This window comes from Seriola dumerili, unplaced genomic scaffold (assembly GCF_002260705.1).
Source record: "Seriola dumerili isolate Sdu_G_001 unplaced genomic scaffold, Sdu_1.0 BDQW01000449.1, whole genome shotgun sequence".
NCBI classification, from domain to species: domain Eukaryota; kingdom Metazoa; phylum Chordata; class Actinopteri; order Carangiformes; family Carangidae; genus Seriola; species Seriola dumerili.
Window position 1 is genome coordinate 7741946 of NW_019174704.1, and position 22310 is coordinate 7764255.

Sequence of the window (22310 nt, forward strand, 5' to 3'; positions counted from 1 at the left end):
GTGACTCAGCTTTTCTGGTCTTTCCTCAAATGATTTACCAACCAACAACTGCAAAAGCTTTAAAGTAAACATTATTGGCGCAACAAAACGAGATGCAGCCATTTTGATGTAATTCCACTAGGAGATTTCATTGACAAGAACTGATCAGTCAGCAATCATGATTATAAAACTAGGCAGAAAAACTAGACAGTGATTCTGACACCAACTAGACACCTGATTGTGTAATACCATGGAAAAAGCCATTATGTGTGCAGTTGATCCACCCAAAGTTAGAAATACATCAGTCTATTGATGGTTGGAAACAAGGGAAGAAAAAAAAAAATGGCACAACACACTCACAAAGGGCTGATCTGTGGTTGCTCCCTGTGCTTTAGGCCATAGAAAACAAGACTGAGAATTCCACTCAGATGAGACCTTCAGCATCATAACACACAGGTTGAAGAGTTTCCAAGTTAGATCCTGTTTTAGTTGATGAAACTTACAAAAAAATTGAGTGTGCTGGCACAGTTCAAAGCATTCTTACACAAAAATCATGAGGTTTTTATCTCATTTCATTCTCTAATATCTTTATTACTAAGCTGCCACGTGGAGTAGATACATGTGCAAATATTTCCTTTTCCTCATCACTATTAATGTACGAAATAGTTAAAGTAACCCGAATATAATACAATGGAAAAATAAATATTTCTGTGGAAGCGAGTTGGCCAGGGACCCTTTCTGCTTTTGCACATGCTGGGTGATGAAGGTGCTATGGAAGCAACCATGAATGGATGCCGGTCTGATCCAGCAGGGAGCATAACCAGTACAAATACAAAGGACGCAGTGGCTATTTTTACCCAAGAAAGAAAAGAAAAATCACTTTAAAAAAAAAAGCACCCAATTCTAACTAAATCCAAGAGTCGAAGAGCCAAAAAACAGTCAAGACCATTAAAAGGAAGCAGGGAAAACATTAAACATTCACAGGCCAAAGCCGTCAAGAGGGATATCACTATGGTACTGTATTCTACTGACCAAAGTCACTGATTCCCAAGTATTGCTTGTCCCCATACTAAACTGGTCTTGTTTCCAGCCACAGATAGAACAAAATCTGAAGGATGTGAGCTCTGAAAACTAAGGCATGTGGTTGTGAAGACCAAGTACTAAAAATGTTGACATCAGTGACCTTGAGTGATACTGTATGTCTCTCACTGTAGTTGAGAGTGAACTCCAGAGTTTTGCTGAATTACTTGTTGAGAAAAATGAAAAAAAAAAAAAAAACAACAACAGAGAAATAAAAATATGAGCACCATTTTTTGGCATCTCCACATCCTTCTTTGGTGACTAAGAGTAAGAAAAGTTGTCGGAGGGATGAAGAGGAGTAGATATAGTGTTTTAGTACTGGACATGAAACACACAGGACAAGGAGGAGAAGAGCAGTGCCATGTCTTCAAGTCTCCTCCAGCGAGCAGTAAGGCCGAGGTGAGTTAGTCTAGTTGGAGAGGGTCTGTGTTGAACAGTAGCTCTGTCCACCAGGGATGAAAACTCCTTGGCAACATGTCATGAGCACCAGCCATCAGTTTGAGAGTCATAAGCAGTTTCAGATAAAAGGAAATCATCATATATATATATATATACATATATATATATGTGTGTGTATATATATATATATATATATATTATACACACTTGTACAAAAAGAAAGAAAAAAATCCCTGAAGTATAACTCATGTTTTGTATTGAGGTTTGAAAAGGGGCGACGTGTCAGTGACTCCAGCCCATGAGGTGGCTGACACGGGCTTTCTCAGTCATACGCCGTACCCGTCCTGAGCGGGACATGCCCAGGTTGAGGGGGTCTTCTTTCGACCCATGGCCATCATCCTCTGAGTCGTCCCTGTACAGAACTGTCCTGCGGCCCTGGTTGCGTGTGTTGACCCGCCGAGACTTGCACTGGTTGCCTCTTGGATTGCTGGCTGCTGCAGCTGTCGCCGCTGCAGCCCCACTCTGCACTTCATCAGAGTTGTCCTCATCCTCCTCCTCCTCCTCCTCCTCCTCCTCCTCGGGTTCCTCCTCCTCCTCGGGTTCCTCCTCTTCCTCCTCCTCCTCCTCTTCATGTCTTACATCTACCTGTTGCTGCTGTTCCTGCTCCTCCTCTTCTTCTTCTTCATCCAGTTCCTCATCTTCCTCCTCCTCATCCTCCTCCTCCTCTACTGGTGGCTGCACTCGTGCTCTTTTAGGTGTCTGTGCCATGTCCTCTCCTCCTTTGTGTCTCCTTTTCCCTGAGGCCGCCACCTTACCTTTAGCTGACAAGTGTACTGACAGGCAGGGAGCTTTGCTGTAGTCATGATCCCCCCCTTCCACGTACTTCTCCCCCTCAGAATCAGAGCTGTTCTCGCTGTCTGACGATGACGAGGAAGAGGATGACGATGAGGTGGAGGATGACCCTGACAAGGAGCTGTTGGATACAGATGCCTCCTCATCATTGTCAGACTGCAGTGCTTCTTGCCCAGGGCGCTGTCTGGAGCCATTGCTCAGATGCAAATTAAGCTGGTGCCCTGATGCAACACAAGAGGACGGTGACTCATTTCTGCATCATAACTGTTAACGTCACATTAAAAGACGCTGATACACTTTAGATAGAATGTATTGCTTGTGATACCTGACTTCTTCACTGGAGTTGATTGGCTGCGGGTCACCCGATGCGGCCCTTGGTTTCTGTCCTCGCTGCTTGTCCCTGAACTTGGGGAAGAAGGTTGGGTGTCCTCTTCCTTTGCTACACTGCTGCTTTGTTGAGCTAAAGAAAAAAAAATGTGCTAATTACCAATCAGAACTGTAATAACAATGACGTGATCACCAAACAGGTTATAATTCGTGCTGTGGGGGATGTGATGAACACTGCTCGCAAAAATGTAAGTTGTGCTCAGGCTAGAAGAAAGCCCTCCAAGCAATCTGCCCGTGCCTATGTACAGCTGGGAGAAGAAGACATTTGTCTGGGTCAGGAAAATGGTGAAAATAAGTCAACCTTACTAAACAGGCTAAAATCAGCTTTTGCAGACTCAGACTTGTGTCAGGGTAAGTTTCAGAGGAAATTGTGTAAGTAATGTGATTATTCTTCTACTAAATTAAGGTCATTACCATTTTGGAAGAGTAATGATTTTTAATTTTACAACTCTGTTACCTGTGCAACAATTACAGCAAGATTCAGCAGAACAGAAGGATCTAAACAATACACTAAGCCACAATAGTGAGTCTTACCCTGATATGGTCTCTGAGAACGATTCTTCGTTGAGGTCTGGGATTTTTTTGGCTTTGACACCTTCCCTGACTTGTGCTTCCCTTTAGGACTGGACATAATGAAACAGACAAAAGAAGCAACATTTCAGAACAATTATCTACATTATATGATAATTTAAGGCTTTGAAATATGTTTTTACAGTAGGACTAGGACTTATTTCTTAATAGAAAGTACATAGAAAAGGAAAGAAACCTGTTTTTAAAAAATATTTATAAAGCTGGTTCCCAAATATAAAAAAGGCCTTGAGTTAAATGTTAAATGCAGCACATTTGAGATATTTTCAGGCATTGCGGACACCCTGTGTAGACTGGAATGAAAAACATAATTTGATAATGTAGAGGGTCGAGTGACAGCTTTGTGAATGAGACTCAGTACCTTGGGGATGGACTAACAGGTGGGGAACTGCCTCCGTTGTGCAATCTGTTCCTGTAACTGAGCCTCTGACGAGCCCGCCGTTCATTCTGAAGGGCAGACTTATAGTCAGAGATGATGGAGATGATGTGTTTCTCAAAGAAAGCCGACAAGCTGAGGGTCATGGTATAGATCTAGATGTAAAACAAGAAAGTTGTAATGAAACTACTACACTATTACTTTTACAGACTTAATGCAGCTATATTACATTACTTTTTTAATCAAACAGATGCTACTTCACCTGCGATTTCTTGTTAGGTGTGTATGCTTTAGAGTTGCTGAAAATAAGGCGGATGTCTTTGGCAAACTCCATCGGGTTTTCATAATTCCCTGCAACCAGCGTCTCTGACACTGTACCCAGATCCATGGGAGTATCAATGATGTCCCGGTAGTCCTGAACAAAAACAAAATTCATGTACACAGGAGATTCATTTTAATTTGACTATTTCTTTTAACTCTATTTCAAACGGTATGAAGTGTTTTCTGGCATCTGTGGACTTATAACTGCAAGTGATGGATTGTTTTACCGGATACTCAAAGAGATCCACAGGCTGTCTGAACGGTTCTGAATCAGAAGAGACTATCATTCGACGCAGCAGCTCACGACATTGACTTCTCCATGCTTTCACATCCAAAACCACACCGCGCTTCTTAGAATTCAGGTTCGCTCCCTAGCAGAGAGAAAATGATATTAACGAAGACTGGAGCAACTGCTGATGATTTTAAGTACGTGATGCTCTGAGATAGATTGTTGAGATACACTGGACTCTTCTTACCCGATGTCCTGTAGATGTTCCTGGTGTGTCAGAGTCGACGTCCAACTCCTGCAGAGGAACAAATACAAGCGCTAGTGATTATTTACAGCCAACACATTAATTTAAAAAAAAAAAAAAAATTAAAAAATTAAAAAAAAAAAAAAAATTTGAATACAACTCTCTCACCTCAGCTTCTCCTCCACTGCTGATCTCACACCTCAGTTTGTGATACAGATCCAAGATGTCTGTGCAGCTCTGGTCCCTGCAGGAGACAGAGGGCCAAGGAATCAGACTTGAGTATTGGTCACTATTATTCCAAAAGGCTTACTTCCAGAGTCTTACCCGATGTAGTGCAGGAGAACGTCAGTCACCACCTTCGCAGCTGCTACAATGGGGCTCTGGGGTTCGTTGAAAGTGCGGGCATTGTGTTCAATGTAACGCACCTCCCACATTAATGCAGAGATTCGCCTGCAGCAGAGAACATCAGCATTTGAAACTCAAACGTCAGCACTTTAACATCAGGAATGTGAATCCATGCTGAAGAAAAAAAAATGTCTAGGTGAGGTGATGTGTTCAGCTCCACCTGTAGAAGCGGTTCTCCAGTCGTTTGCGGATAGTGCTAAGGTCAGTGGGGTAAGCCACCACAGTGCAGTACAGAGGGTAGTCCTGTAGATTTACAGGTGATGCAAATGCCTTGGCTACATCTGCGGGCAAACAGAAATAAGATCAAACATGGCAAAGATGACTTCACAAACCCTAACTGTTATCATCCCTTTGGTGACCTACCCAGTGTAAGAAGCTGCTCAATGCCATGGATGACTCTCTGACAGTCTTCATCCCGTGTGTGAGCCCCCCATTCTCCTTCCTGAGGGGTGTAGAGCAGAGCCTTTAGCTCCTCCTCTGCCACCTCAACCCCATCACCAACCTGTTCTGGCAACGCAGCTGATGGAGTCACAAAACGTGTCAGAATTGAAATGAAGCAGTATTTAGTTGATTGCTCAACACATACACAAGGAAGAAACGGCTATGAATTACAGATGATTGTTAGCAGCACAATTCTGATAAAGTACTTTATAGGTAACTAATTGGTTATATTGTTATAAGAAAACCACCTATTAGTTCAATTTCAGGCATTAGAATGTAGTAACAACATAAAGCATCCATGTTTAAGTGACAAAATGTTTTTCAATACATGATACATTTAAAATATAAATGGCCTACTTGGTTTTATAATTGTGTCACAAAACAAAACAGAGTCACTAGAAAAGGAGCAACAAGTGGTTTCAAACCCTGGGGTTTGGTCTAGTCTTCAAGTGGACCTTTTCAACTGTTAACTATTCAAGAATATGTAAGTGGCCATTATTATAAACAGTTTGAAGTCTCAAAATACTAAAAATAAGCCCTTTTGCCCAGAAAGTACACAGGCCATTTAAGGGAAGGATACCAATCAATTATTGAAGTGTGGGGTGTTTTTATGTATGATTTAATGATCTTTCTTGTGATTGGAGTACAACTGATGGAATTTTGATCGCTCTGTACTGTTTTTTTAAATTATGGTTGTTAATTGTGATTTGTACATTTTTATGCCTTTATTTGATAGAGACAGTGAAGGCCGACAGGAAATGTGGAGAAAGAAGGGGACTGATATGCAGCAAATGCTTTGGCCGGCCGGGAGTCGAACTGGACACTCACTGCTCAGGGCATTTACAGCCATGTGGTATGTGCCCCTACCACTTATCCATCAGGTCGCCCCATTTTGCAACATTTTTAATGTATGCTTGTATTGTTGTGAACTCATTCTCTCAGTTGAAGTGAAAAGGGAAGATTTTTTTTATTTTGCTATACAGCCCTGGTTCTAGATTCACAACCAATGTTGTTGCCACATAATGCTCTATTTTTATTACAAGGTGGAATTCTCATGTTAATACTACTAACCTCCCTCAGGAATAGGCTCCATGTCCCAGGGACTCATCTTCTCCCGCTCACCATTATCCCACCTGATGAAAGATAAAGAAAAAACATTAGTTGGTTATTCAACCAAGCTGTGTGCGAGATTATAATCGCTTATCTGATTTAACTTTAATGAGAAGTGACATTGGGTCAGCAAACAAGAACATGGTATTAATAGAAAGCAGTGTTGATACAGTATGTTGGAGTAGAGTACTCCTCCTGCAGCCACAAACGCTGCAGACACACAGACGTACTTTACTGCATAGCACTGAAACGGGCTATCTGGATACTCTGGCTGCAGAGGCTCCTGGTCTTCCACTGAGCCAAACCACCAGGCATCGTCAATGATGCTGCGGAACCTCATACCTGTAGACAGAAAAGCGGGGGAAAGGGATCAAATATAAGTGAATGACAGCACAATGTCCACAACAATGAACACGAGTGGTAAACACTTCACTTCAAAAGAGAGCTGGGGACTGACTGACCTGGTTGCCAGTTGTGCTCTTTAGCTTCGTTATAAAACTGCTGCAATACCAGAAAATCTATGACATCAGGCATGTCATGGTACCTTGGGAGTGTGGGAATGAAAAAGTGGTGAAATACATACAATAAAAGATTTCAGTTTTAATCTTGTATGTACTGAAAATAAATGCTCACTTTAAAGAGAAAGACTCATTGGTCATCTTCCCTGAGACTGGGTCCAAGAAAGACAGTTTTAGGCAGCAGAGGGTGGGAGGCCCCACTTCATACTTGATACCAACCACCTTTACAGATTCCTGGTCCTGAAGGGGCAGAAGAAAATCCAAAAAAAGTGTAAGACTCAATGAACGAGAGCTTCTCAGATATAAAAATGAAGACATGTCATGGCTGCATACAGAGGTACACCTTTTACATGTTCAACAGAATATATTGTTGTAGTTAATTTGACACAAAGTCAGATAATGATGGGGATTAGTGGTGTCATTCTGCAACACTAATGTTGCATTTAGATTCAAGATTCTTGCAACCCCTGTGCTCCACAAGCTGTTTTCATTCACAAAAAGGCAATGACTTGTGGGACATTGTGGGGAAAAGGCTTTGCAGAGGGATTCTGCCAATTTTCGCACATGGCACACTGCAGTGGAAAGTGGGCATGACCGTCGGATTGCCAGTTTCTCAAATAGAACACCTAAGGGCCTGTACGCAACACTGGCTTTTAAATAAAACTGTGCCTCACCCTGAGATTCAGTCTGTTCCACGGCTGTTTCTGAGGGTTGATGCTGTAGGCCTTTGCCCTGCGGACAGCCCGGACGTAGGCCTGATGCCCCTGTTTGAAGTAGATGAGCTGTGGGAGGACAACAGAATTGTGATTAAAATATATGTAATGTATTTTTCTGTTTGATGTTAAAGTTACAGTCTGTACCTCATCTCCCATCTGTGGAACAAAAGGAGAGCGGTGTGGAATGGTCTCCATGATCCATGATGGTGGCAGCCACTCTTCTGCATCAAGTCCAGCCAGAGAGGAGGGCTTCTGAGTATAGACAGTTTGTTAGAGCACAACGCTTAAGCACAGAATTCCTCCTGTGCCTTGTGCTCAGGCTGTAGTGAGACAGCATTTAAAACCTGGAGCACAACCAATGCTTTCCGCAAAGACATGTTTTCTGTGAGTATAGGAGCTACAGGTGATGTCAGCTCACCTGTTTGGTCTCCTTGGGCTTCTTCTTCTTCTCATTTTCCCTCTTCTTGGCCTCCTTTGCCTTGTCATCACCTTCTTCCTCCTCAGAGCTGCTGTAACCTGCGGGCTGTACAGGCCTCCTGGTTGGTCGCTTTGGCGGCTGGAGGTTGATCCCAGCATCGGCTGTCCAATCAGAATACTCACTGGAAGAGTCACTAAGAATGAAAGAGGGGTGTTGTTAGGTGGGTGACTGTAATTACATCTTGAAAAAACTGCTCCACCAAAGGTATTTACCTGGAGCTACTTTCACTCTGCCACTGAGCTTCACCATCGGAGGCATCGCTTTGCTCCACCTGTTCTGCTGCCTGTCAACACAAAGACAGAAAACACCTCTCTTATTATGAATGATGGTTAATAGATGGTGCTTGTTTGTGGCTTCATGATTCTTTTCATATTTTGAGTGATTCAACAACTTTTTTATTTTCAATCAACTAAAATAGCAGTTTTTGAGACTTAATAAAACTATTTATAATTTCTGTAATTTCATTTTAAAACATCATAAAATATCATATTAAATGTATGTAAAAATCAGTTACAGTAACTAACTATTCAGACTACTGCCAAACTAGTTTAAAAAAATTTCTAGATACTACAATGTACAACACAATTCTTTATGTAATGTTTGGATATGTAGAGTAGAAAGACAGAACATACATCTCCATCACTATCAGAGTCTATTTGGCTGTCAGAGTTACGTCGGGTGCTGGAATTTCGACTCCTGCTGCCAGGACGGCGTACTTGAGCTGAGCGGGTCTGATAGGCGTGCCGCTGCTGCTTTTTCTTGGTCGGCCGTAGCGATCGAAGGCGGGAAGTCAGTGGATCATTCTACAAAGTGCAGGAGGAGGGTGGGAAGTGAGGAGAGCAAGAATGAATTGGCATAGACAATATTTTTGATTTGGAAAAGCAACTGTCAAGTGGAGAATAGCAAACCTTAAGTGCGCAGGTTACCGGTTTCTTCCTCCTCTCTGCATTGTATAGAGAACATTCTATGTCGCCTTTGGCTTGTCTGCACTCCTCCAAAACTCTAAGAAAAAAATATTAATTTCCATAATCAAATGTACACAACTACTAAAAAAACAAATATATATGTATACAAAAAGTTGTTTGTTTAAAAATCTAATCTAAACTCTTTAGCGTCTTTAAGTCTGATAAAATTCCCTCTATCCGCCTCACCTGAAGATCCCTTGTGGCACTTCATTGACCACCACCCTACGGCTCCAGGCCAGCAGGTCCCTCTCAGTAGCCACTTGACTGCGTAGGGCGTTATGCTGCATCTGCCACACCCCGCCCACCTGCCCACTTCTGCGTGGTTCAACAGTTGGAGAGGAGGCCACCACCTCTGCTGCATCATCCGCTAAGAATGAGAAGAAATTTGCTCATTATGACTTCAGAAATATAGCATTTTTGACAATAGAAGTAAATAACATTTAAAAATCTAGTATCCACACAATGCTCATGCTCATAGTTTTACAGTAAATCAAAGTATTTTATAGGCATAGTTTAAGGCACAGTGAAACATACCCTCTGCCTCTTCGTCCTGCTGTTCTGCATTCTGGCGCTCATCCTGCTCGTTCTGTAACTGTCTGATGAGATTGTCCAATAGGCTTTCTCCATTTTCTGCCGTTTGCTGGCCAAGTACCTGCTCAACCAACTCTCCGTCACCTAAACCACACAAAGTCAAACTGTGTCAGTCAAATTTTCTAAATTAAAATAGTGCAAGCATTCTGAACCATACACATAATAAGGGAGCAGTTTTTACTGTTAGCCATGTATCCTAGCTGAGGTATTAGCTGATCCTCCTTGCACTTCTCTCTTCCTGGCACCAGGCGCTGGTAGTGAGGAGGGTGAGGATTCCCATCAACATCCACCAGGAAGGGTGGAGGCATTAGGTGAGGAGCCTGCTGTGTCTGCTCATCCAGGACGTAGTTATTAGAGTCCCGAATAAGAGGCCGGTAGTCCGTGTGAAAGAACATCTGGTCAGGAATCTAGAGTGGATCAAGAGTAAATGTGTGTTGATAATGAGGTAATAAAGGGTAAGCTACAACACAGTAAGTTAACCACATATACACTAGGAAATTATGAAATATATTTTAAGTATGTGGCAAAAAAAGGCTTTGTGCAGTTACCTTCTCATATGATCTGCTGCAGCCGAAGCCAAAGATGAGCAAATGGCCGTGTGAGTCAGTGCAGGCAAAATGCTGCCCATCAGCTGAGAACTTGCAGTCAAAAATAGCACCGTGGCCTTGCCCTTCAATCTGGAAACCAATATTTTAATATGAATTATGTGACAGTGTAAAGGAACACTACTGCTGCATTATTCTCAGTTGATTAATTACCATGTTGAAGAAGTTGCGGATCTTGGCTCCTTTGGACAGGTCCCAGATGTAAATGTTGCCATCATGGCCGGCAGACAGCATGATGCGGGAGTCAAATGGGTGAGCCTCCATCACAAACACCTCATCATCATGACCCTTGAATAGAAAGAGCACAAACATTAAGGGCTATCAGTTTGTCAAACGCAGCTGTTTTATTTATTTTTTCATTTTGAAGGAGCTGCACAGTAGAAATGTCCACTTCAGCCACTCACAGATAAAACATGCAGCAGCTGTCCAGAGGTTGTGCTCCACACTTTGAGCAGGTAGTTTGACACTGCTGTGATGACCGTGCTGTCTGCGCGGTCCCAGGCCACCATGGTTACAACCAGCTTGGTTTTATCATCCCCATTAGCAGCAGTACTCCTGAAGGAAAATATCCCGCAAGACATGATATGCTTAGAAAAGTACACAGACAGAAATGGCATCTAGAAACTCGATATTACTCTTTACTCTATTACCCAGGAAGCCTGGCAGCCATGTCTAAAGTGACGCTCTTCCATTCTTGTTGCTGGTAATGCCAAATCCTGGCTGTGCCATCACGACTGCCACTCACAAACCTTAGGCTGAACACAAATACATGGATACACATTTAACTGCCAGAGGCTCCAAAACCGCACAAAAAAGCAGACTGAAGTTCATTCAGATCTCACACACACACACTCACCTGTCACTGTTATTGCTAAACTGGACGACTACAACTTTATCCTAAAAACAGAAAGGAGATATCCAAGTTACACAGATCTTGTTTAAATTAAGCTTTAAAACAGAATGCTGCTGAATGACAGAATTTCAGAATGTTTCTTACAGTGTGAGCATCAATCTCAGAGACCTTCATGGGAGTTTCAGCACCAAGGTAATAGACCCTGATCATGTGATCAGTGCCACCGGTAGCCATGAACATACCACCTATTAACAGTGATCACAGAATTAAATGGAAGTGACAAGAATTCATTCAGTCTACAAGAACATTAATATATCTATGACCTGTTGTTCTGTCGCCATTTATATGTGCAGTATATGTTGATTATATCTGCCCAGTGAATTGTATCACACTATCTAAATATTTTCCGTTTTGTAAAGAATGTTTTTTACAATGTCCCCAATACATCAGTGCGGAGTGGCCGTCAAAACAACTTCCTTTCCATAATGTATAATACCTCATTTCTATGTCAGTAGTTGTTCTGTTCCTCAAATGACATCCTCACACTGAGAGTTGTGTTAAGTTAATATTTATGGATAGAACTACTGTTGATACCACTTCACTTTATGAAAAGTACATCTAAATATGAGATGTTACCAGGCAGGGAAATACACTTACCACTACTGAAGGAGGAAGTGGAGACCTGTACTCCTGGACGTGATCGCTCAACAAACTTGACTGGTTGATCACTGAAGAAAGAGGAGAAAAAGAAACTCTGTAGTTCTTTATGAAATATTATATAAAAAAGTAAAAAGCTCAAAAAAAAATTCAAACACTTACTTGAATTTCATGCTGAGTGAGTGCCACTTCCAGAAACACACCATGCCGTCTGCACCTGTGGAGGCCAGGTACCGTGTTGTCCCTTTGACAGCAGGACAAAACTAAAGGGAGAGAAAGTCAATGTTGGTTAGTCACAGGCAAGGACTGACAAGATTTAAAAAATAAAATAAGTTCAAATACTTTTGGACTTAAAGTGAAATTAGAAAGCCTGAAAAAAACGTCCTAATCCTGGATGTTAACGCTAAACACTGATTTGTTTTAACTATTCCTTTAAAGTGCATCGGCCTCACCTGTATGGATGTAATGGAGGCAGCATGGGCCTGCAGAACAGTGATGGGTGCACAGGTACGTAAACACCACACTCTGATGACTTTGTCACAGCTGGCCGAAGCGATGAGAGTATTCTCGTGGTTGACGGCCATGTCACAGATCTCTGCTGAGTGGCCGCGGAGTGTTGCCAGGAGCCGGCCATCATCTGTGGCCCAGATTTTCACCAGGCAGTCATCTGAACCCTGAAAACACAAGACATTGGCAACAAATAAATGAGATGGTTTCAATAGGAGATAATGTACATCCGACAGAACTTCTTCCCAGGACCTGGAAGCATATATTTACTTAATTCAACCCTCATGAAAAAATACCTGAATTTCAGTATTATCTTTTGCCACATTTCAATAGTTTGCATAGATGTGATTTGATAGATGGAAACATAACTAGTGAGATATATTAGATAAAGTTGGGTTTCAATGATCATTGCTCACCGTAAATATCCGACGACCAGTGCGGTCAAATGCTACACAGTAGACTGAGGAAAGGTGGCCAAGGATACGTTTGTGTATCTTCATGTGTTGGTAAGAGGAAGATGGCAGGACCTGGCCAAAACGAGCTGTGCCTGTGGCCTGACGAGCACCCATGATGGACACTTGATATAAAGACACATAAGAATGATTAGTATAAACAGACTGCTAAAGCAGCTTTAACTTAATTGGTCTGGGGGCATTGGGTTCTCTTAGTGGGTATAAATTTAGAAAAAAGGTTTCACAAACCAACACTGGGAGCATTTCCATTGCTGAATGGGGGTTCTGGGGGACGTCCTCGGTGGAGTGCAGCAACAGCTGAACCACTGCATACTTTGTGGCTACAACCTTAGTTACACAGGTAGTTTGTTGAGAAATATTGTTAAAAATGACTGACTATTCATTTGGAAACAGATCTATTGCCAACTCACCACACAACATTTAAAAATTACAACAGTATCAGCAGACGGGATGTGCATTGACACAGACAGAAAAGACCTGATGAATGGGAAGAAAATACTCACTTTTTGTGGAACGAAGCAAGGACTGTTTTCCCAGGCCCAAAAGTGTTTTGACTCCAGGAACACTAGGTGGTACCTCCTTCTCTATTAGCGGGCCTATCCGCTGACAAACACGAAGCAGATAATCTGCAGGAATGTGCTGGTTCAAAATCACCTACAGGAGTCACAGACAGCTATTACAAAGTGATACATCATTGAAAAACAGATACCAAAGCATTATAATCTCAGTTGCATTCTCAAAAATGGCTAGAACAAATAACTAAAACTTTAAATTAATTAAAGGAATTCCAACTTATTGCAAAACATTTCAAATTATCATTGAAAGTGACTGATACTGGATGTTTGAGGCAGGAACCAATAGATATTTTAGAGATTTAAAAACCTGACAATGATATATCAGTTATTAGTAATTTTTTAATGAAAAGACATCCCTAACGTTTGTTTTTAATAATTGGGGCCATGGTAAAGATTGTCAGTACTCTATGTGGAGAAACCATGTAATGGAGAGACTTTCTAAATTGCAACAAACATATCTTCAGCATTTCTGTACAGCAATTTCTTGTTATCTATCAGCACATTCAGCAGACACATATAAGAGTATTAGCTCATGGGACAAGCTGATATTATCCCATATGTTGGCCCAACCAATTTATCCATCTAGCTTTATTTAAAAGTGACATTTTGTTTTCTATTTAAGAAAATCTAAATTGTGGGCGTGACTGTAAAATATCTGTTGACATACAATATAAAACCCTTTTTGGGTGTAACCTTCAATATTTCAGCTGTCAGTTAGAGTAGTTTTTTTCTCTTCAATTGCCTCTCCATGAAGTGAAGTCCGTGAAGTGAATGAATCCTATGAATTTCTTTAAGAAATTAAACTGCAACATAATCTTGACACTGCAATAAACCTTCTGTGATTCAAGTGAATCATTTTACAGGTCGGTTTATTTTCTAATATTTACAACAAACATAAATTCTATTAGAAAATTCGAACAGCTGTGTACTATTACACAAGTATGTAACTATCAACTTCTTCAAAAATCACTTTAATTTTTTCTTTTAATTTGTTGTTTATACATGCTCATAATTACAATTTGCAGCATGGTTTTGTGATGTAGTGGATTGAAAAACAAGCCAGAGAGAGGGGAGGGACATACGAGAAAAAGGAGGGGCAGAGATGCTCATAGCCAATCAAAAGAGCCTCTTACTGTTGGCTCGAAACTACAACTGTGATTTTATAGGCTCCAACAGAAGACTGACAGCTCTCTGGATATGGTTAAGCCTATCACTACCAGTCCTCGTCTCTTTTTCCGCCTGCTAGCTCACACAATAGCAAAGCCTGTTTATAGTTATTTACCAACAGACCTGTACTAATAGAAATGTTAAAATGTCTTCTAATGAACATAAACACACTATCAACGCGTCTGTTCTGCACAGTTAATTGAGTTAAAAATACAGGCATCTGCTAATATGTAACTGTCGATCAAAATACGAGTGTACGCCTCAATTGATTAAAAAGTTAATTATGACAATTCACACTCACCCAGTCTTGAAAGGTCCGTTTGTATTTCTGCCCGTCCCAACTCCATCGCTGAGGGACCAACTAAAGTTAAAAGACAAGCAATTGAGATATGGCACCAAACTGCCACTTTCGTCCCGGCTCGCTGACACTCTCCTTTATCTAACACCACCCAAATAGATAAAAAAATGTAGCTCCCAAAAGTGGCCAGATAGGAAGTATTACGGAAACCAGACATGAGAATAAAGATAGAAAGGTGCAGCTGAACCTACCTCGTACTCCTCCAGCTCCTCAACCAGAATCTAACAGAGAGATACAGTTAGCGTTAGCCGCTAGCACCAGCTGCTTATTTAGACATTTTAAGACCGACATGAGTTAATATTTCGCTTATTGAATATTGTTACCTGTGCTGCTTTTTTACAAGGCCCAGACTGCAGAAATCTGGCAATGAGGTAATACAGTTCTGAAAAGAAAGAGAAGCGTATTAGCTTGGTATTAACTACTGTTACTATTGAGCCAAGCTAACGTTAGCTAGCTACGGGATGCACTCGGTTACTTAGCTCGCTAGCTGACACACAACTGCAAACTGTGTAAATACAAATGTTTTCTCGCGTCTCAAAGGTAACCTCAGCACTCACCAGCTTCGGTCTGTGAACACTGTTCTCTTGCCATCACTTGATAAGACAGGCGTCATTAAGATAAATTGATATTTTAGCTTGCGCGTTAGCCGCCGGCTAGCTAACACTAGCTAGGTATGTGTAGCTAAAACAGGCTATTCAATGGCCTCCTCCTTTCTCAAGTTGTTTCCAGACCACCTGGTGCTTTGTGCTAGCGCCCTCCAGTGAAGCAGTGCATTACTGAACGGATTGTTTTCTTTGTCGAAAATTAATATATACGATACATATTTCCATAGATAAACTGTGCAGCTAACAGTTTTCAGACAGAAATTAGGTGTCATTTGTAGGATAAATAACTACATTTCACTGCTTTTTTTTCCGGAAAATTCAAGAGCTAAAAAGATGAAATAAGTTTCAATATTTATCAAATCAAATGTATTTGTTTTGTAGGTAGCCAGTGTCAACTTCTGAATGAAAAAACATGCATTTAAACATGAACTCCAAAGATAACAACATGGAATTGTTGGGCAAATGGGAAATCTTATTTATATGTTGGACACATGGATAGTTTACAAAAAGCTGGTCTATCAGTCCATTGTCTAAAAAAAGAAAGAAAACAATAACAAAAAAGACTGCATTCCTGTTTGGAACTAGGGCGTTATTTAGAGGCTGTCGCTCTGGGGATAGCATCTGGGTTTAATTTTGGAAGAGGCCTCCTCGACCTTATTGGTAACAAAGAAAAGGTGCAGGTTATATTGTGAAGTGGTAAATCATACATCTCCAAGCTTAGTAGCAGAAACCAGATCACCATTGCAAAATTTCCAGTGGTTTAATCTATTAGAATAGGACTTCATGATTCATATGGGAAATTGAACAGCATGGATCTTCTATATATTGGATCTTGCCACATTATTCTAATAAAGTGTTACAGAAAACTCATGAGGAACATTTGTAGTCTTTAGTCTTGTTTTACTACTGGATGGATATTTATTCATACAGTTTGAGAAAACGCTGACATGCTTGCTTTATAATCTACAAATGTTATGTTTGCACATTGTCAAGGTAGAAATTTCAGTATATTCAAATATAGGTCACACATAATAGCCATGCTTGTAAACTTAAATGGAACATTCTTTATAATAATAGTATATAATTGATTAAAAATCACATAAGTTCATTTACCACTTCCGAATGTATGATACTACACTGATGTTGAACCCTGCATACTGCAAAACCCATCAATTCCTTGAAAATTGCAACCTGACAGAACAAGTAAAAACAACTGAAAAAGCTACTTTTTCACTGTTTTTTCATAGACATTAATTTGCTTAAACAGAAGAAGTAGTCATGGAAATCTTGAGAACATGTCTCGACTAACAACCAAGGGGATGTCACTAGTGATTTGGAAAACTGAAAATAAATGTTCTATGATTCATGTTTTTTTTTGTACTTATCTGACACTGGCAAAAAAGTGTGTGTGTGTGTGTGTGTGTGTGTGTGTGTGTGTGTGTGTGTGTGTGTGTGTGTGTGTGTGTGTGTGTGTGTGTGTGTGTGTGATAAAGCTTCACATATCAGGAAATTATAGCTGTCATGTTCTGTCTGAAGAAAATAAATTGTGAGATATTGAGCACAAAGTGCGAATCCTAGCTTATATACATTTTTTTCCAAAATAGTTTTTGAATACCTATAACCTTGTGCGGCAATTGTGTCTCTGCAGAAACTCGAAGGTAAGTCGTGGAGAGCATTTATCTGGTTAAATGGTACATTGGCTTCTCATATCACAAATGTTTTGTTGACTGAAGGCTGCAGACGTGCCTGTAGCCTCAATAGAAATTTCCTCATTTTTAGAGCTGTCCTCCCTTACCTGTTCTCACTGCTGATTGGAGCTACACACACCCACACAAAACTGTACTAGTATTCAATCTAAACAGCCTGCTCTTTGTGCGATTCTTCTTTTTCAAGGACCCACAAATCTGATTTTTTTCAGGCTTTTTGGAGCATGAAAATGGAGGCAAAAACACCAGGTTTAGTCTTCTTAGACCTCCTGCACAAGTTTAAAATAGAGTCCCTGTGCTTGCCTGCATGCAATGAGAAGTTATGTGAGTAGCTCTTATGATATAGTGTGGTAAAGCTGAGTCTGAGAGATGCAGAAGTGATCAGTGGCATCAACAATCCAGGCTGCTGCTAAAAGGATCAGACTAATTTCAGCTCACACAACACAACATGTATCCTGTGCATGAATCGGTGTTAGCGAGGGAAAGGGAAAAATTGTTTTCTCTTTTTAAAGGAAAATTATATGCAACAGTTTGCTGACTCACAAGCCCTCACACATATTCTATAATCTTTAATTAATTATGTATAGTATGTAAGCAGTCAAAACTTGTTCACCTCTGACTATTGTAAAAGATAAAAATGTAATGGAGAAATTAAAGAAACAATGTGAGACATCTTATTGGTGATTTTCTTTTCCAAATGATCAACATAATGTGTTCATCCTGAGAAATATGGGCTTTTTGAGGTGGGGGACTGTGGAAGATTGAACTTTTGAATCAGTTCTGCTCTCTTACATGCTCTATAGTGACAACATGCTGATCGGTGTCTATCTCGCACACAATATCCCAAGTACAGCAGAAAAAAACATATTGTAATGATGCAGCTCATGAAAGCTGAAAGCTGGCATTTTTAGTGCACCCTGGAAAGTACCTGTACCTAAGTATTATATTTCAGTAATGTACCTTAAGTAAGTACTTTAAAATGTATATTCTATGCCAGTGTAGCAGGTAGTGGGAGATCCCTTCCAGGTCACCATAGGGTTTATAGTCACACCTACTTCCTGGTTTTAATTGTTTGGGGAAGGCTATATATATTAACCCTGATGCTGCTGCTCCCTCTCTCTCTGCTGCCTGGTGAGCCTGTAGAGTGCTGTCTCTGCTCCATGTTTGTTCTGTTGGTTATTTTGTTAGTTTAGTTATTGTGTTTTGTCTAACTGTCTGTTTAGTTAGCTGTTTTACTTAGTTTTAGTGTTTGATACAGTGCTTTGCACTTAGCCTTTGGTTTATTAGGTGTTTTCTTTTAGTAGTTTCTCTGTACACTTTTGGCCCTCCTGGCATTGATTGGTCATTTCTCCCAAGAATTTGCACCCCAGCTGTGATCTAATGCATGTTTTTCTGTCCCTGTGCGAGTGCTGTAGGTGCAGCAGCGAATATAATATATTTAATAATAATAAATTTGTATTCTTGGGGGAAATCCTTGTCTCAGTCCATTTCCTTTTTCGTCATCCGTATCATTAAGGGATCTGTGGACTAACTGGTTTTACTGGGATATTAAAGGGGGTCAGTGGCACCTAATTTTTTTCCACGGCCCAGCCACACCAGTTTATACTTCCACTCCATTTATAAAGGACATATTGTACTTCTTACTTCACTACATTTGTAACAACTTACTGGTTACCTTGCAGATAAAAAAAATCAACATCAACATACAATGCATCACGTATAAAATCTGATTGTTATAAATTAAACTACTCAACAGAAAGAAAGTAAATAAAATTAGATCCAATACATCAAGCTACAACACAAAAATGCTACTTGCACATGAATGCATTAGTTTTAACAATCCAATAAATATATTGCCAATAAATAAAATGCACAAATATTATCCCTTGTACATTGTGTTGATAATACTTTTACGCAAGTATGATTATTACTGCAGGATCTTTATTTATGATGGAGTATTTTTCATTGCAGTTTAAGGATCTGAGCACTTTCCACCACTGGATTGCATCGAGTGACCTAAGGGTGGCGCTACAGAGTGTGTTGGATTATGTTAAACCTGGGGTATTGATGCATCTCATCACATTTGACTTTACATTTTCGGAATTGATTTTATAAATCCAGGCCCATGTGCCAACATGTGGTGATGGCCTATATCACGGCCTTTGAGAGTATGACACACAGCATGGCATGAGTCACACAAATCACAACACATCAATGTAGCCTACTGCACATGTAAGGAAACATGTCCAGTGCTTTAACCTATTGAGCTTTACATGGCCAGGTAAGGTTAGAATAAAGCACCTTTTTTTAAAGAGAAATATTCGTCATTTATTATTCATGTAAAGGGTATTTTGAAGTATTATTTAAACCCACTTATAACACACACTCAAGCTCACATAACTTTATAGTCGTATATAGCTCGTGGGCGGGACTCTGACTCTGGACACACGCTGCCTGCAGAGAACTCTTCAGTCAGCCTTCGTCAGTGACAGGGAACGGGAAGCGTCTTGATAATCGCTCGGTCAAATGAAGATGTAAGACGTGGGGTGTGTATGTGGGCTGGGCTGGATCAGGATCTCCCCCTCAACAGGCGGAATCCTATGCACACCGGTAGCAGTCACACTGAGTCGGCAGTGCAGTTTCATCTCTGGGTAACTTTTTGGAATGTAGGACGTCGGGGGTATTTGCCGGTTAAAGCCCCTTTTCCCACATGTGTGCGTCTGGATTCGTCTAAACCGTATTCCACAGAATAAGGTAACTTTCCATCTTTTTTTAATCCGAGCTAACGGTTCAGTCCACAACGTTCGTTTCGTTACCTGTGACGGTTATATGTAGCTTAACGTTAGCTAACACTAACAAACTCCTTATCGCGTATGAAAGGAAAACAGTTTAATTAAAGTTGTTTCTATCCCACAGTCTTTACTTAGTTTACTTTGCTTCACAATAAATAAAGCAGCTGTTCAAAAATAGACATGTTTCATCAGTGGATGACATTCAGTTTGTCTCCCACTAACTAGCTAATGCAAGCTTTTACAGTTAGCCAATATTAAAATAATGTTTAAATGACCGTTACCCACAGGTACATAATATTTTTTGGCAGGTTAAATTACAATAAACTTTATTTAGACAAGCACCACTGTAACGGACCACTGTCTGCCATTGAGTGTATTTTAAGAGGATGACATTTTCTCTGGTATTAATATTGTGTGAAGCTGTGTGGCAACTAATTGAAGCTGGACCCTATTAATGAAGCGTTGTTGGGCTGCGATGGAGCTTAGTATGTGTTGACATAGCTGCATGGAAACCAGCTGTTGGTTTGGGGTATATTCAGTCCAGGCACATTATTACATCTGAAAAATTAATACATATTGTATGATTTGAGGAGAGTAAAATATGACCGAAACCCTTAGGCCTATATGGCCTAAATGTGACAGGGTAATGCACAAGGTGCTCTGAGATATAAAGAGAAAAAAATGCTACTTAGGCCTCTCCAAATTAGTTTAATTAAAATCAGGTTTTATACACATATTAATGTCTGACTGACTGTTGCCAAGTCAATGGGAGCTGTGCTACTTTGTTCAAGGACCTGAAGCCAAAACAAATGGCTGTTGCTGAAAAGAGTTTTGGAAGTCATGTCAGTGTCCAAATGATTATCCTGTGTCTCCATCTACATATACTCATGTTGAGGCTTGAGCCATTTTGCTTGCTTGCTGTGTCAGTGCCGAGGTTGGCCCAGCAGACATGAATAGTGATGAGGATGTGTGCTGACAGCTGAGTGGGACAGGAAGGGCTGTTCCATGACTGACTGAACTTGGGTGTTCAGCACCATATGCTCCTTTTTATATCATGCTGCTAAACATTTGGGCCAGCCTCATGACTCATGTTATCTTCTTCTCCTTTCAGCTAATTTTTTGTCCTGTCTCTACAGTAAATCTAATAATCTGCATTTATATCATGGGCTAGATAAATTGGTTTAATCCATTTTGGTATAAAGTGTACCCCCATGAAACAGATGTCAGAGGTCAATCATGTTCCTTATCCTTTCTGTACTGGGACTCCCCCCTATTGACAGCTACCTCACTCACTGTGTGGACACCTTTTTTCGCCACTTGCCACCGTCTTGGCAATAAACGAAATTTACTGAACTATAGACATTACTAATCTTTTAACAATCATGTTGCAGTTTTTGTGAATAGCTACAACAACCATGTGACATAATCAGGAATTCAATCAACCAATCAGCCCACAGTCCAGTCCAGTCGAGTCCAGAAGTCCAGAGTTTTTCAAGTAGTCCTACTGTCAGTGTCATATGTCATCCCATCACAATTATTAAATTTGTTTAGTTGAGGGAGCAGGCACCTGCGTCTGTGGTGCACTGTCTATGCAGTCGCTGTTGGTATTTTATGTTAACCTAGAAACTCAGAAGAATAGTTTGTGGGTATCAGGTTGTAAAGTTTACCCGTTTATAGTGTGGTGCACCTAATACATATATGTTGATGAGACTGCATGTGCACAGAGAATGTGAAAAACCTAAGGCATTGTTCTGGTGCCACTCAGCAATCCTGGCAGTTAATGTGAAACATTGTAAGTCATATAAAGAAACTTTCTGACTCATAATTTTGAGTTTGTCATTAGATGTATCTCATATTTTTTATAACTATGACTTCTCATAATTATGACTAATACATCATTACTACTTATTGACATGTCACTATTATACTCAATAGTATCACAATCCTCTTGACAATTTCTGATTTTCTCCCTTTTATTCCTTGTTCTTTGTGGCATTTACTTTCTTCATGTCCTTGTTTTTTAATTTTACTCTACTCCACTGCAGATTTAAATGCAAAGAATATCAGTTTACAGCATTATATTTCACCTTTAAGAGTAAATTGAGCAAGAGGCCTTATGGGGATTTCTTTTTTGGGACACAACTGTGATCATTGGTATTCTTTTTTGGCTTAAGCAGTGCTGTGTCTGGGTTTTTGTATGTTTTTGCTGAAACTATGCTGTGGTGAAGGTTAGTTAACTGATGACACACAGCTCCGTCTCTGATGTTACAGAGCATGTTGTGGGGAAAGTAGGTTAGTGGGCCATGTCCTGCAAGCTTAAACTGAATGCTAGT

At 40.4% G+C, this 22310-nt stretch overlaps 2 protein-coding genes across 2 annotated transcripts in view; one reads left to right on the top strand and one right to left on the bottom strand.

Annotated features, from left to right (window-relative positions):
- Nucleotides 1–1675: 1675 nt before the first annotated feature.
- brwd3 (bromodomain and WD repeat domain containing 3) lies at nucleotides 1676–15465 on the bottom strand. The gene is made up of 40 exons (XM_022762710.1): nucleotides 15432–15465; nucleotides 15198–15256; nucleotides 15066–15095; nucleotides 14818–14877; nucleotides 13278–13428; nucleotides 13003–13101; nucleotides 12718–12878; nucleotides 12247–12468; nucleotides 11957–12057; nucleotides 11795–11865; nucleotides 11282–11382; nucleotides 11141–11181; nucleotides 10935–11033; nucleotides 10689–10839; nucleotides 10438–10572; nucleotides 10228–10356; nucleotides 9861–10086; nucleotides 9623–9763; nucleotides 9275–9455; nucleotides 9032–9125; nucleotides 8756–8926; nucleotides 8336–8406; nucleotides 8064–8256; nucleotides 7790–7897; nucleotides 7604–7711; nucleotides 7045–7169; nucleotides 6873–6955; nucleotides 6642–6753; nucleotides 6373–6434; nucleotides 5224–5379; nucleotides 5021–5141; nucleotides 4780–4905; nucleotides 4624–4699; nucleotides 4459–4506; nucleotides 4210–4353; nucleotides 3924–4076; nucleotides 3647–3816; nucleotides 3232–3320; nucleotides 2636–2770; nucleotides 1676–2531 (listed from the first exon to the last, which is right to left on the bottom strand). The coding sequence occupies exons 1-40, from the start codon at nucleotides 15463–15465 to the stop codon at nucleotides 1741–1743; spliced, it is 5328 nt and encodes a 1775-aa protein (XP_022618431.1). The 3' UTR covers nucleotides 1676–1740.
- Nucleotides 15466–19788: 4323 nt separating this feature from the next.
- The window catches only part of LOC111234344 (neuronal PAS domain-containing protein 2-like), a 40730-nt gene continuing 38208 nt past the window's right edge, over nucleotides 19789–22310 (top strand). Inside the window, exon 1 of the mRNA XM_022762371.1 lies at nucleotides 19789–19939. The gene's annotated coding sequence lies outside the window, so the exon portion shown is untranslated. The remainder of the gene's footprint in view (nucleotides 19940–22310) is intronic.